Source organism: Rissa tridactyla, chromosome 4, assembly GCF_028500815.1.
Source record: "Rissa tridactyla isolate bRisTri1 chromosome 4, bRisTri1.patW.cur.20221130, whole genome shotgun sequence".
In the NCBI taxonomy this organism is placed as follows: Eukaryota; Metazoa; Chordata; class Aves; order Charadriiformes; family Laridae; genus Rissa; species Rissa tridactyla.
Window position 1 is genome coordinate 75,399,239 of NC_071469.1, and position 14,471 is coordinate 75,413,709.

The 14,471-nt window shown below is 37.6% G+C and overlaps 1 protein-coding gene across 2 annotated transcripts in view; it reads right to left on the reverse strand.

Annotated features, from left to right (window-relative positions):
- The window catches only part of SLC6A2 (solute carrier family 6 member 2), a 77,148-nt gene that overhangs the window by 25,770 nt on the left and 36,907 nt on the right, over positions 1-14,471 (reverse strand). For both annotated transcript variants that reach the window (XM_054201000.1, XM_054200999.1), the window contains exons 4-8: positions 10,961-11,099; positions 10,044-10,178; positions 5,524-5,627; positions 2,823-2,947; positions 1,992-2,104 (exon numbers count right to left, since the gene is read on the reverse strand). In XM_054201000.1, coding sequence (XP_054056975.1) covers positions 1,992-2,104; positions 2,823-2,947; positions 5,524-5,627; positions 10,044-10,178; positions 10,961-11,099 — 616 coding nt within the window. The remainder of the gene's footprint in view (positions 1-1,991; positions 2,105-2,822; positions 2,948-5,523; positions 5,628-10,043; positions 10,179-10,960; positions 11,100-14,471) is intronic.

The window sequence follows — 14,471 nt, forward strand, 5'->3', positions numbered from 1 at the left end:
TAATGTCTGGGGGGTCATCAGTGAGTGTCCTGCAGTTAAGATGGGTTAATATTTGATGTTCTCAGAAGTTGTTACCATGTTGGCACTTAAATGGTCTTGGAGAAGTTGAAAAAGGAAAGAGACAGCTTGGATTATTTTCGCTAAGGACCGTTTCTTAATGTATCACAATTGATCCCCCTTGTTAATTCCCTATGCCAAGCAAGATACCAACTCCAAAAAATGTTTGCAAAACATTTGTTCCATTTTCTATCCTTTTTGTTGTTGCTTGCTTAAACTTGCATGATCAGTTTTCTTTTTGCTTAAACATTTTGACAGTTCCATCTTTGTGCAGATGTCTGTATTTCTATGCCAGTGCAGGTTTATATGCATGAATAAAACTACTCATATATGATTCTTCCTCTTTAGCTTTGGGGTTTGTTTTTTTTTTTTCCCCCCTAGATTTTAAAAAATTTTAATTTTCCCTTCAGGGACTTGATCAGTCAAATGTAGGGGCAGAGTTGAGGAGACCACCATAAAAAAATACTGCATGACCTGAGTTTTCTTAGGTAAATGATGAAAAATCCTGAACAAAACATGAACAAGCAGATCCCTCCCCTTTTAGAAAGAAACAGCTAAACCTGTCCACAGTTTATCAGTTCACACTATTTTAATGAACTCCACAAGAAAGAGCTTTCTCCACTGGTAGCAAAACTGTGTTCTGCAATCTTAAAGTCTTGAGTGTCTTTGTCACTCAAATGTTTCTTTACATTGCCTTAAATTTACTGCTGTTGCAAAGTTAACACTTCTGAGTGTGTATTTTCTTCTTCTAAATTCTGCCCTGTTCCTACTGGTCATTCATGCCCTGACACTGTGCTAAACCCTTCCTTTCAATCCTTCATGTTTGTTTACAGTTGGAAAATGGCCAAACCCAGATATAATCTCACCTTAAACTTTTGAATAAGGATCTGGATCTTAGTGTATAAAGACAAACTTAATTGAACCTGAGATTGAATCCAAAAATCCAAACCCCTCAGGAGCATTTAGACCTGAATCTGACCTTTACAGCTCAGACCTTGCTCCTCTCATTCAGCTATTTGCCAATGATTATAAAAGCTTCCTGCTGCAACCTAATTTTTCTTAGTTTTGCCCTCTTCCAAGTTAGTTCATTCTTTCCCTTTCTTGTCTTTGAAAATGAATGAAGTTTTCTGAAGTTGTAAGCAATGGAAACACTGTTATTTGCCATTTTCAGCAAGAAATTCCTAGATCAGCTCTGTATATCTGGAACTACAAAAGACACTTCAATGCTTTAGAGTAGTAAAAAACCCCTACCCTACTTAAAAATGATAAATGCTTGTTCATGGTTCGCTATTCCTTAAAGACCCTCTTTGTTTTTCCCAGAGATTAATCAACCTTTAAGCTAAATATAACAGGGTGTTTTGATGCCTGTTTGGCAAGAACAAAGCAGTACAAAAGTTGTTCGGGGTTTTGGGGTGTTTTCTGGGCTGAAGTTTCTGTGATCCTGACTACCTTCAGACATCGTCTATCTTGAGCAGATTAATGAATTTTGGCACATGCAAAAAATCTCTTCTAGAAACCACTCTACTCAATGTCTTACTGTGGCTTGTATTTTGCAAGCAGGGTTCCAAAACCTCATTGCAGGTTCATAGTAGTAATAGTTCATAGCAGTGATGTTGGGTCATACCTTTAAATAGTAATAACTGTTGATGAATAGCCCCTCTGTAAACTCATAAAAAAGCAGCAGTGAGTAATTATTTGCTGGCTTGTAAAAGATTTGATCTCTTTCTAAACCTCTTAAATATTGTGAGTCTTTAAATATACTGCCAGGAGCAATACTGTTGGTATGTTGGCTGTGACTGTGAAAACAGATTCAGAGAATGTACAGAGTGTTTATTTGAAATGTAATAAAGCCCCTGTTTAAGGTTGATACCTCTCCAGTTACAGAATATAACAGTAAAGGAAAAATGTCAAGGCAAGAAGGAAAAAATACTCACAGAACTGTCGATGCCAAGAGTAAGGAGCATGATGAAGAATACCACAGCCCAAAATGTAGATCCTGAAAGAGTTGAAATTGCCTCTGGATACAGAATGAAAACTAAACCAGCTCCTGAAATAGAAAAGAAATAGGAGAAAAAAAGTATTACTAAATGACGTTTCTCAGCTTCAAAAAAGTTGTTAATTTTAATAAGATAAATTCTGTCTAAGTTGACTTTTACATCAGTCCACACTCTGAGTAGTTGTTAAAACAAAATTTGCATTATACAAAAAATATATCCAACATACTTTAATAATGTACTCATGACAGCTTTGTATTAAAAAAAAAAAGCTATCCCATTCTTTTCCACTTGTAGTAATCTTTTATGGGATTCACAACCTTGCTAGCTACTTTTTAACTATGTAGTAGAGAATGAACTGTGTGGATATGGACTCCAGTGTTTTGCAGGAGTGCTCCCGCATGTGATGAGAGATATAGGAACTGAAATCAGGGGTGACCTGTTACCAGTGAAAGGACTCCACAGCTAAGAACCATCCAAAACAGTAACCTATGGCACTGAACAGCAACTGATACTGTGCAGTGATAAATGCCTTTTTGTTGCACAGACTGAACTTGTGAGGGGCAAGATGTCGGGAAACCTCAATTCAGTAGAGGTGAGATCAACCAATACTATTCAGAGTGCACATTTCAGCAAGGCATGTATACTAAGTAATTTAATTCAGGTCACTTCCATGAGATTTTCACATACTGATTTGAAACAAATATAAACACATCTGCAAAGAAATGGTGGACAAAAAGTGGTAAAACTAATACAGAATTAACTTCCTACCTTCAGTGGCTACATCCTCAATTTTAACTTTGTGCTCATGAGCCATGTAGCCCAATATGGAGAAAATTGCAAATCCTGAGATGAAGCTTGTGACACAGTTAATGGTACTAGTCAGCAAAGCATCCCTAGTGATGGAGAGAAGAACAGCCCAGTGAAAAAAAAGCACTTTAAGAACTAGATAGGGATTATCTTATAGTGATAGGCAGATTCTTGTGAAAATGCTAATTGTGCAATTACCCTGATGATCCAAAAGCTCATATCAGCATACTATGCTAGCAAATGACCTACCTTCACTTACTATTTTGATTTAAAACTGAGTTATGTTCAAAAAAATCAGCAAAGCTCTATTAAATGTTAAGATATTAATGTCATCATCCTAGCTGGTAGCCAAAGCATAGCAAGAGAGTGCCCTGAAGTGAAAGAGCCTTGCTGTTTATCAATTCATGTGAGCAGATATTCAAGAGTATTTTCAGACAACCCCAGGAGTGCATTTTTAGCAAACTGTGCTGCCATTCAGATGGCACTGGATAACATCCTTAATCTGTAATGGGGTCTCTTCATCTATGAAGTCAGCTAGGCTTTTCTGAAAAAAATACAACTCTTGTTTATCAGATTGTTACAAAAGTGAATTTAGTTTAAAGGTTAAATATTGTACAGTGTGCACCATATAGTAATGATTGTACAAAGTTGTGTTTTTTAACCAATCTGCCACGGTATTATGATAGATGTATGAGTTTTCTTGGGTATTAATAACCACTATTGCCAAACCTAGCTTTAAGATAAGCAGACCGTATGTCTTTAGATGTCTGCCTAATCTGCACTGTGTCTTGTATGTAAGCTTTTGCTGCATATGACCTTTAGAACAGAGGACGCGGCTCTGTGAACATCAGTAATGCCAAACAGTGCTTTAATAAGCAGAAAGTAAATACGATTTCCTTTCATCAGTTACACTACCCAAAAACATAGGTGCCGTACACCAAACTTTATCATCTTCCTTATATTACTTTATTTTGATAACATTGAACGATTTATGTCCTGCAATTCTTAAAATGTTTTCCTGGGGGAAGGCAGCAGGATCAAGAGACACCAGATTGGACCCATAAACTCAAATTCTTTTCAGTCATTAAAGAGAAAAATTGCTAGGTATTTGTCATTGATAAGATGGCAACAGTATTTCTTGTTTCCCACAACACTAAAATATTCTTGTGCAAGTGACTAATGCTTTGTTTTGCTTAGTCAGTAGCTGGATTACATGATGCTTATCTGCTTACAAACGGAGCTGAGCTAGCTCACAGTATTTTGCATATAAAACCAGATCATTATTTAAGTATAGATTCTCATATTTTCTGTCCCTGATTTTCAGTATTGTTACCCTGCCTTAATTACTGACACTTCCTCTCACGGAAGCTGTGTTGAAGCATGGATGGGTCAGTATAGCTCTGAGTCATGGCCTTCACTTGCAAACAGTACTATTTTCAATTTGTTGTTTCAAGAAAGCCTTTTGAACAAAATATGTCAGCACATTATGGAGTTATTTGACCAAAAGAAGGATATTTCTAAGTGTTGCAAAATGCTACTGAATTAAAGCTTGTTTTCATAGTGAGAACTAAAACACAGTATTTAATGAAATTACAGGTGACTCTTATAGGGAAGGCAAGGCTTGTGAAGCAACATTGAACAAATATAGTAAGCTAGGAGCTAAATAATATGATTTCACATATAGTCTGTGGTGTTTTCTTAGTTTCAAGTGGATTTTTTCCATTTCAGAGCAGATTAGAATACAGAAGCAAAACAGTGCTGCTATGAGATTAATGCAAAATTATTTGCAGAAGATGGTAAATGTTATTTTGGAAGACTATTACAGCTAGCATTCTAACTGAAGTGTTCTCAAACCCGGTAATATTTCCTACTGCAAATAATCAGCTGGCAACTTAAAGCCACTCTGGGCTAAGTACAAAGCTCTCTGAAGTCAGTGGGAGTATTCCATGATTTTGGCTTTCAGGCTGTTTAAGGCAGTTCAAATCTATTTATTTTCTTCTCCCTTTTCACTTCAACATTTTTTGCCATCCTTCATTTCACAATGTATTTATAATACATACATATAATTTCTGAATTTATACTTAATGGGAAATTTTAAAGCAATGCTTGTTTTCTTTCCAAAATGGAATGTTAATAAAACTTCTAAATGTTGTAAGTTCTTGAAAGGGGCAGAGCAGTTCTGGTTGAATTTCCATGGTGGTGATTCAGCAAAACACTTACAAACCGACTTGATTTAAAGTGCGTATCCTAAATTGGAGCTCCACATAAAATATCAGGAATATAATCCCAAAGTACAGGAACACTTCTGGAAACTGGAATCCTGCTTTTAGTTCCTGGACCGATAAGATTTCATCCTGTGTGCACTGTTGCTCTTAATGGTGCTTTTGAAAGGCAAACACAAGCACAGTTTACACAGCTGTCTAAAGTCCAAACCTAATCCCATTCTGTTTTGCTTTGGCAGATATCTTGGCAGGTTCCTGTTGCTAAAATTTCAGAAAGGAAGACAATGTTTCAAGATTTGGGTTGGTTGCTATGTGCACACAGGACTGACCATCATTAAGAAATGACTGAAGATAAAAATATAGCTTAGTACTTAGCCCAGCTGCAGTTAGAGTAAAATAGTAACATTCTGAAGCAGTAAGGAAAGAATAGGCTGTCTTACCTGTAACAGTTGTTATCAAACTTATTGTAACTGGCAAATGCAATTAAAACGCCAAACCCAGCTCCTAAGGAGTAAAATATCTGAGTAGCTGCATCAATCCATACCTGCATAATGACACCAACATTGTCTGTCAGTTCAGTCCAAAAGATAGATCAGGAAAATGCAAGATTGTACAAGACAGCTGGCTTTTGAAAAATGATCAGCATTCATGCTTATGGGAGTTTAAATGCTTCTCAGCCCCCATGAGATGTCACATGGAGCACAGTCATGGTCTGGAATGGCTTAACCTGAAATGGTAAGGCCCAAAGCAGTGGGCAAAGTGGCTAAAGTGGCCAAAGCAAAGTTCTCAGCGCACGCACGCTGCTACCACAATGGGGTGTACCACTTGGGTTCTACTTCTAAGCTTTTACTGAGGTCTAAAATGATTACATGATTTTTCTCCCGGGTGACACAAATACACTTCCAATAGTTCTTGTTCCAAGTTAGTTTGGAATGTACAACCAGAAAACTAAAAATAGTTAATGGGTCAAGAGCTACAGGACACTTTCTTTCCCATAAGAGAGCTTTCTTTGTGGGACTGTTGGTACAATTTACACGATGCTTTCGTGTTTCAGAAGCTGAAGCACGACTGATGTGCTGTGAACAGAACCATGCAGGTTATCTGTCGCCTTTCCCACTTAGTTGGAGATGGAGTTATTCCTGTGATAGTCATTAAATTTCAGTTTAGATGCAACTTGGTCACTTTAAAATTGTCTGCTAGGGAAAACATGTTTTTAATGCTGTAACATTTTCTAAAGTGAGCCTGCAGCCCAACATCCACTCATGATGTGCAGACAACAGTCAGGAACAATGCTACAGAGCTGGTGTCCTGAATCAGAAGCCTGCAAATAGTCTACCCTGGTTAATGAGGGTTTCACTTATTCAGTTGTTACACAGAAATATTTAAATGAGCATCTTCCACAAGGGTAATGAAGACAATGGAGTGAATAATACTCAACACTTCTCAAAATGATATCTTCAGTGTTTGATTGAATCTGCCAAGTGCTCAAGACTATAACAAGCACTGGATTTCATCTCTATCCATCTCTACAAAATCAGATCAGATGTGTCTGTTCAGCTTTCTAACAGACCTAGGCAGCTTATGTGCTCCTTCTGCATTGGGATTTTAATGCTAAGCTTTCACATTTGGCCCAGTGGAAAGAAAGAGAGCGCCTTATCCCATCCTAACATGATATATGAAAAGCACTTATGCTAGTGATCTATTTTTTCTCAACATAGATGATAAATACTTTCAGCTACTGCCCACTGAAGACTGTGAACTCTGGACTCGTACAGAAACTTAACTTTATGAACTGTTGAGAGTTAATTACTTGAAAGTTAATATGTAGAACAATCTGTGATGTGTTTATTGCACACCAGTGGATAGGTGGATGTAATTTTTGCCAAATTTCAGTTCATACAGGGCTTTTAGGTATCATGATTTCTTTTACTAAACAGCAAAACAATCCTGTAAAATTAATTCCTTGGTCATTCCTTTTATATACCTAGTTACATCTTAGTGTTCTATCTCTACACAAAAGGTTGAGATCAAATAGGGTGGTACTCTCTGAGGAGCGTTTATGTGCATCAGAGTGCAGAAGGAGGGATGCAAAGCCTCCTATAATTATTTTTTAAAACTTCTTACAACTTGTGTTGTTAATGAAGTTCCTGACATTTTTTTAAAATAAATTTTGCTTAAACTATAACTAAATCTGCATGCTGCCACCATAAGGTACTTGGTTTTAGTGGTTTTCTAGCTCTTTTGTGTCTTGCCAGTGGAGTTGTATTCATGATACTTCCCCTTTCGTACCTACTGATTCAGATAAGAGGTTAGCACCTGCTGCCTATGGAGGGAGTTATGCATATGCTTAAGTATCCATGGAGTAAGAGTTTTGGCTCAGGTATCCATGGAGTAAGAGTCTTGGCTCATAGAAGCTGATTAGGAAACAAATTTGAGAAGATCAAGGTGAAAGGAAAAAAGAAGAAACCAGAAATACCTTTAGAACTAAGATTAAATGCAAAACATTCCCTCTGTTATAACAAAGCAGAATATGAAACAGACAGTGGGGCTGGTTCTTCTGCAGTTTACACTCGTTGTTCTCTGTTCACTTCAGCTGAATGTCTTCTGATTGACGCCTAGTCGAATATATTTTTATGGTAGGGTATTGTTTTTATATGCATTAAAAATTAAAAAACATAAACATTTTATAGAAGGCAGTCATCAGTCTTTCCAGCTTTCTTTATGGTTGTTTATGCTATTATAACTTTTGTGCATATTCTTCCTTGTGTATGTGGATTTACAGAAGTACTGTGCTGTGTGGAGAGGAATCCCTGTGTGCACCCCTAGATGTTATAATCTTCAGGAAATTTGTTAAGGTGTTCGAAAGCATAAGTGTCTTCTCATGTCTGATTTAACTCTGTATTTAATGCAGATTCTAGCGTAGCTGCTGTTTTACACAGATGTTTAATATATCCATTTGTGCAATGGAGATGAGTATTATGGCTTTGTAGCTTGTGGACTTTCAGCAAGGAACATAGCTAGGCATTGGTCTAGTCAAGAGGTTCTCAGGTGAATATCTTTCTCTTCTTTCTCTCCTTTTTACAGAGATACCCTTTGTGGATTCAATATCCCTGAAAATGAGATTTCTGAGGGCTTGCTCAGTGCTGTGCAGTATGTGGTCCTATAAAATGAGGCAGACCTTGACACTGATGAGGATGCTCTAAGATCTTTTAGAAGCGCGTTGGCAGAGCCCTCTAGGTCATTACTGCTTGTGACTTATGATGTTTCTTTGTTAGATTCTTCATTTGGGAGGAAAAAAAAATAATAAATCAGAAAGATTCAGGGACACACGGGCATAGAACTGAAGCAGGAGTCTATTCTTTGGAGCCTCAGGACAAAGATTAAACACACAAACCTATTGCAGCAGCAGGTATCCCAGTCTCCGACCAGGAGAAAGGCTGACATGACAAAGCAATTCATGAAACTTTTCCTTATAAATGATCTTTAGCCTTTTATTATTCTAAAGCAACTTTTTTGTTGTTGTTGTCTGAAAAATTTAGTCTTTGAAACAAATAACGTCAGGGTCATCCAAATAGCAGCTGCAAAAATATTAAGCCAAGAAAGAGCAGTGCAAAGAATATCCTTCCAAAAGCAGAAGGCAGCTATGCTTATAGAGGCCTAGCTTCTGAACTGATGGAAGCTGGCCCAGCTCCATAGACGTGTAGTCTTTTGATGTTTTTTTTTTCCCAAACAGAACTTAAAATATATAAGAAAAATTTAAGCACCTTCTTTCTTCATCCTTGCATCTTTGTATTTATGTTTATGCATAAATGTGAACTACTGAGGTGGCTACTGCTTTGGTGACAAAGGTGGCTGCAAGTAACATATTTGAAGTTTGTTTTTTTTCTGTTTTTGAAGAAATGCCAGTTTCCAAATTTAGTATTACAAAACCGAGGAAATATTGTTTTGCTAAGAGTATATAAAATAGGTCTGTATTCTAAAATTTAAAGTCTTTCTCTGCCTATTTAATTATTCAGGAAAAACCAAGGTAGGAAATGTACAATGCAACTATGTACAAACTACTGACACCTCTGAAAGCTGCAAATTTTCAAGACAGTTTATTGCCTTCTAGTAAAACTATGTCCTCACTTTTCAGTTTTGTAACTGTTTGAATGGCCTCATGACCCATCCGCAGAGAGACCACTGTCTTATAAATGACTTATGATATTTTTAGAATAGCACAGTGGTAAGATCTATCTGTAGTCACCAGATCGTTGCTCTTCATAGGTCTGAAATGCTGGTGATTTCATGAGTTAGTGACAATACTCGTAGATCTTGCTTTACAATGGACAAAACAATTCTTAGTTCCAAGGTACTCCACAAATTGAGTTGGTTTGGATATATTTAATGAGAATGTCTTGCAATGTGGTTAAATGATACAGGCAAATGTACATTACTTTCAATAGTAAGATAAGAACATCATACTATTGAAAATCTCATTTGTATGAAGGACTACGACTAGGTGAGTTATTCTTGACTTAGCATGTTTAGCAAGGTTTTCAGAGGCTGGGATTTGTGTTCACCAGGTTAATGTTTAACCTAGTGATTCAAAAAGCAGAATTTTCTCATTGAGGGAATTCTTAGCATTTTGAGAACTAAATTTTTGCACAATTCAATTTTAATGTATAAAGGATAGCGCCATTTACAGGGTGCACAGTCAAAGCGTGGACTTTAAGGGACTGCTGCATCTGAATCTGCCCTCATTTTTTTCGTGATGAGAACAGTTTGAGTTTGGGCTGAGATAGTCCTGTTGCAGAGACTGTTGGGAAGTTAGACTATCAGGGACAATGGACTAGTGCTTATGCAAAAGCACAAGTATGGCTATATAATTTCTGAAATTAGCTGTAGTATTTTCAGTTTAAATAACAGGGGCAACAGGTTTAATAATGAAAAGGGAAAGAAAGCAGACGAATACACTTACTGTGGCTTCTTTTAATCTTCTGAAATCTATGTGCAGGTATGCATTTATTCCATTGTATGCACCAGGCAGGGTTATTCCATGTATTAACAAGACAAATAATACAACATAAGGCAAAGTGGCTGTTATCCAAACAACCTGCAAACAATAGAGATCCCAAAGGTTAATCAGCTGTTACAGAAGATTGAAGAATGTGTGAAGAATACAGTGGGCATCATCTTGGTTTTGTCCATTCGGTTTGGTGGAGAAGCTCTTTATAGGACATCTCAGGGGAAAATGCTGTTATGTAACATGAGTCTTTACATATGTATGTTTACAGATACCAGTAGGAGACAGTTTTGACAAAGAGGGCTTGGAGTGCTTATACATTACCAGTGTGTGTTAGACTTTTGATTAGCTATATGTTCATTTACTGAACAAGTGCTTTCATGACAGTGTACAAAAAGCTTTCAGAGGTATCCAACCCTAGAATTTTTGTTGAAGTATTTTCTAAAGTATGTGAAAGTAATTTCAAATTACTTTCATCAGCTATTTCTCTTATCATGGCATTTTATGTAATAAAACCAAAGCATCTTAAACCATTGAAACATCAGTACATTTGTCTAAGAATAGGAGGCACATTTAAGACAATTCAAAGTCTTTCAAAATATTTTCTTCATGAGACCACTAATGTTGAATTGAAAATAATATGCTAATAAAATTTCCATGTGTGGAACATCACACAAGCAAAACTTGTACATAAAATAAAGGCTGAATCTGTATTGTGTATTTCCACTGTACACATATGACGGCCTCTCACATGGTTTGGTCCCTGAGGGTCACTCAGAAGCAGTGATTTAGCCTCTTGCTTTCTAAAATTAGGAGACTTCTTAAAGGAGACAAAGAAAGTAGTTGAGATAGAAGGATAATGTTAGCTCTACCTTTCCTGAAGTCTTCACGCCTTTCCACAGACTAAAGAAAAGAATGATTACCACCACCAAGAGGCAGAGGGAAAGTTGCCAGCGAGGCAAGCCAAGGTCATGGATTCCACGGCTTTCATGCAGGTGCAGAACTCCTCGCCTACATACCAGATACACAGAAACAAAGCAAAGTCACTAGGGGGAAAAAGGTTTTTACATATCTCATCCTGTGGGCAGCAGGAATGGATGTCGCACTGCAGTAGTAGCTGCCCTACTGACATTGCTAGCAGTTAGCGAATTTTGTGAAGCCATGTACTGTGCTTCTTCCCACCATGCCTTTATGTTTTCACTGGCCCATCAGTGTCTGTTTAGCACCGTAGTGGCATAATGATGGCACTCTCTTCTCTCCTTCGCTGGAAGTGTTTGGGGATTTTGGAAGTCTTGCTTGAATACTGAACAGATGCCCAGAGAATCTCCATCCCTGCAGATTTAAAAACTTGGCCAGTAAAGGCCTTGAGCAGACTGATTTACTTTTAAAGTTAGCCTTGCTTTGGTTAAGGAGTTGTATCAGATGACCTTCAGAGATCTCTTTTGGCCTAAATTATTTTGTGATTCTAGATAAGCAAACAGGTGGCTTCCTGCAACTTGGGCAGTTACAAAGTTACTTTCAGTTTCTTTTTGAATAGGCTATTGTGAGGCAGCAAAAAAGTAGCTGGATAGGAAAAGCCAACAGTTGGTAAATTTAAATTGGATATAGTGCTCTGTGTTGATCACTGAAATAGTGGAGTGATAGCAGAGAAAATTCTGTTGCTTACCAGGGCAGGCTAATTCTTTTGAGATGTACACAATGAAGTGGATTGAAGTGTAGAAGAGTGTTTGTCCCCATGAGCGGCGATATCTACAATTAGGGCTGTCCAAACACATTGTGTGCAACAGGCACAGGGATATGGGAGAGATTTTTGTAGTGCGTTTCCCTTGCTTTAACGCAGTTCTATGCTATTGAAGTGTCTCTTGCTGCTTTTGCGAATCTGTTTATGCAGAAATATTATGCAGAAATATTTTGCTTTACTGAAAGTTGTATTTGCAAAGAGGACTGGCATTGCTGCTGGAGCCCTGCACTAGAGGAGAACTGCAGAGCTAACTCCTGGGTCTGATACAGATCTACAGGATGCTGGCTCAGGGATTCAATTTGTTAGTGTTTCAGTGTCCATCCAGATAAAATAGTCACAACCTTCCTTGTCTCCTCCCTTTCCCTATCACCTTTTATTTGCTATGCACTGCTTGGGTAAAATAAAAAGTTGATCTCTTTTGGCTTCTCTTAGTACCATGATAGTACAAACAAATCAAATCAAAGAAACCCTTTTCACTGGAGGACCTTGACTTGGTTTATGAAGATAACTGCATTTTAAAGAAGCTGAAACACTGAGTGATTTGCCCTGGGTGACTGCAGACATGTAGAAACTAAAGCCTGAGGAGTATAATTCCAGCCTTATTGGCTGTCTGCGTACAATCTCTTACTAGATAGATGGCACTTCAGAATTAATTTACACACTTGTCTTATCAAGTCAGAGATGAGTGAGATAGCTAAATAAGTTCCACAATAGGGCAAACCCATGTCAACTTAAATGGGGAAAACCAAAAAATGTGTCTGTACTACTTAAATTGTAGAAACATGCTGGGAAAATTAAGGCCCATTAGAACGATCCATCTAGTGATAGTTGTATACAATTCCCTTTTGATCCCTAAAGATATGATCAGCTAAGAATTCTAACAGTTCTGCTTCTGGAGTTTCTCATGTTTAATAAGAAATGCTGTATTTTTTACCTTTTTCAATGATTTATTCCAGGTTAGATAAAAGATACTTGTAGAAAATATCCTCCTAAATGAAGCAGCTGATCTGTTTCTGTTGCATTGTAAGGCTAATAACAGGTGAAGCAGTAAAAAGCTAGCAACCATGTGTTTGTGGCGTATATTCAAGAATGTTCCTATTTAGAAAGTATAACTCTTATTATTTAACAATATAGCTGTTACCTGTCGAAAGAGTCAAACATTGAGGCAGACTTCTTGGTATCTCATCTAAAACCCTATTATCTTTATTTAAATGTACATAAATAGGTAGTTCTTGTTCAGCTTTTGCTTAGAATGTGAATGAAAGATATTTGTATTTCTGCTAATAAAGCATAATTTGCCAGATGATACGCAAGTGTAAGTGAATCCTGGGCAGGGATTCCTGATTCCATGCTAAACTTACCAGCTTGGGCAGCGATAAGTGTAGCTGGGAAAAGCTTCATAGGCTTCTGATCAGAACATTTGTCCAGGATCTTGGGAGGGTTTTGGCAATCTGTGCTGTCACAGTTACACTGCTATCGCTATCAGAGCTGGATGTTGGAAAGAAAGTTGTTTAGATTATGACACGTAGATGGCCACTCAGAAAAACTGAATCTGAACTTGCATTCTTTGTGCCCCTTTAACTTTTTATTCTTCTTGCCCAAATATTTTCTGGATTTGTAAAGAAGCCTGCTTCCTTGTGTGTTTGCTTTCCAAGAAGCAGCTAGCAATGTGTCTTACTGTTTGGAACACTTGCCAGAGCTTCCATTTCAAATGTGGGATTCCCAGGATTTTCAGGAGAATATCCATTCCAAGAGTTCTGCTCCCTGAATCAGGGTAAGAGATCATAAAATAAGAAGAGAAAAATACTTTTGTAACCAGTCAAAACAGCTATGTAACTGGGCAGCAAAGCAAGGGAATCTTCGTAGACAGCTGCTGTTTCTGAGCTATAATTCTGGTGGGTTTTTCTTCCTTTTCCTTTTTTCTTTTTTGTTTTTCTTTGTGACCTCTGAAGATAAGTCATAGAAGCTTTCTGAAAGATGGCCTTTTTGAGGGTTGCTAGGAAGTACTTAATGGACGTTTACCTACTAGAAGCTACATTTCTTTTCCAGCAGCACCATAAAGTTTAAAATATCTAGTGCTAAACAGCGATTTAGGTTAAAATGTGCTGACATCTGAAGAGATGGAGGAGAGAAGCAGCAGCCAAACTAATATATAGACCAGACCTTCTTGGCTTGAAGGATATAGCTCTGTAGTGTTCTTTGGAAAAACAGTAACTTTTTGGAGAAGGGCAAACTTGAAAAAAAGTTTGCATTCATCATGTTCATCCAAGTTAGCGTACATCGGTGATGCTATAGAAAATCCAGTTAGCTCAATTATGCCACAATTATTCTTATCTCACATCAAGGAGTACTTATTTCAGGAGCAGCTGAGGCTGTTTTTAGCCTGTCTCTGTTAAGGCAGGTTGAGTAATAAATCCCTGACTGGCTTCTTTAGATTATACTCAGTCGCTTCCCTCATACTGGCCACAAAGAGGAAAATGTGAAGTAAGAGATACTGCAAGATTCCCCACTCAAGAAGCTCTGAGGTCAAAACACCTGAACTTGCATTACTCTGCTGTAATATCAAAAGGCTGAAATGTGGCCAACATCCATTCCTAAATAGAGGTTGCCTGCACTAGCTGCAGGATTGTCCCATTTCCCAA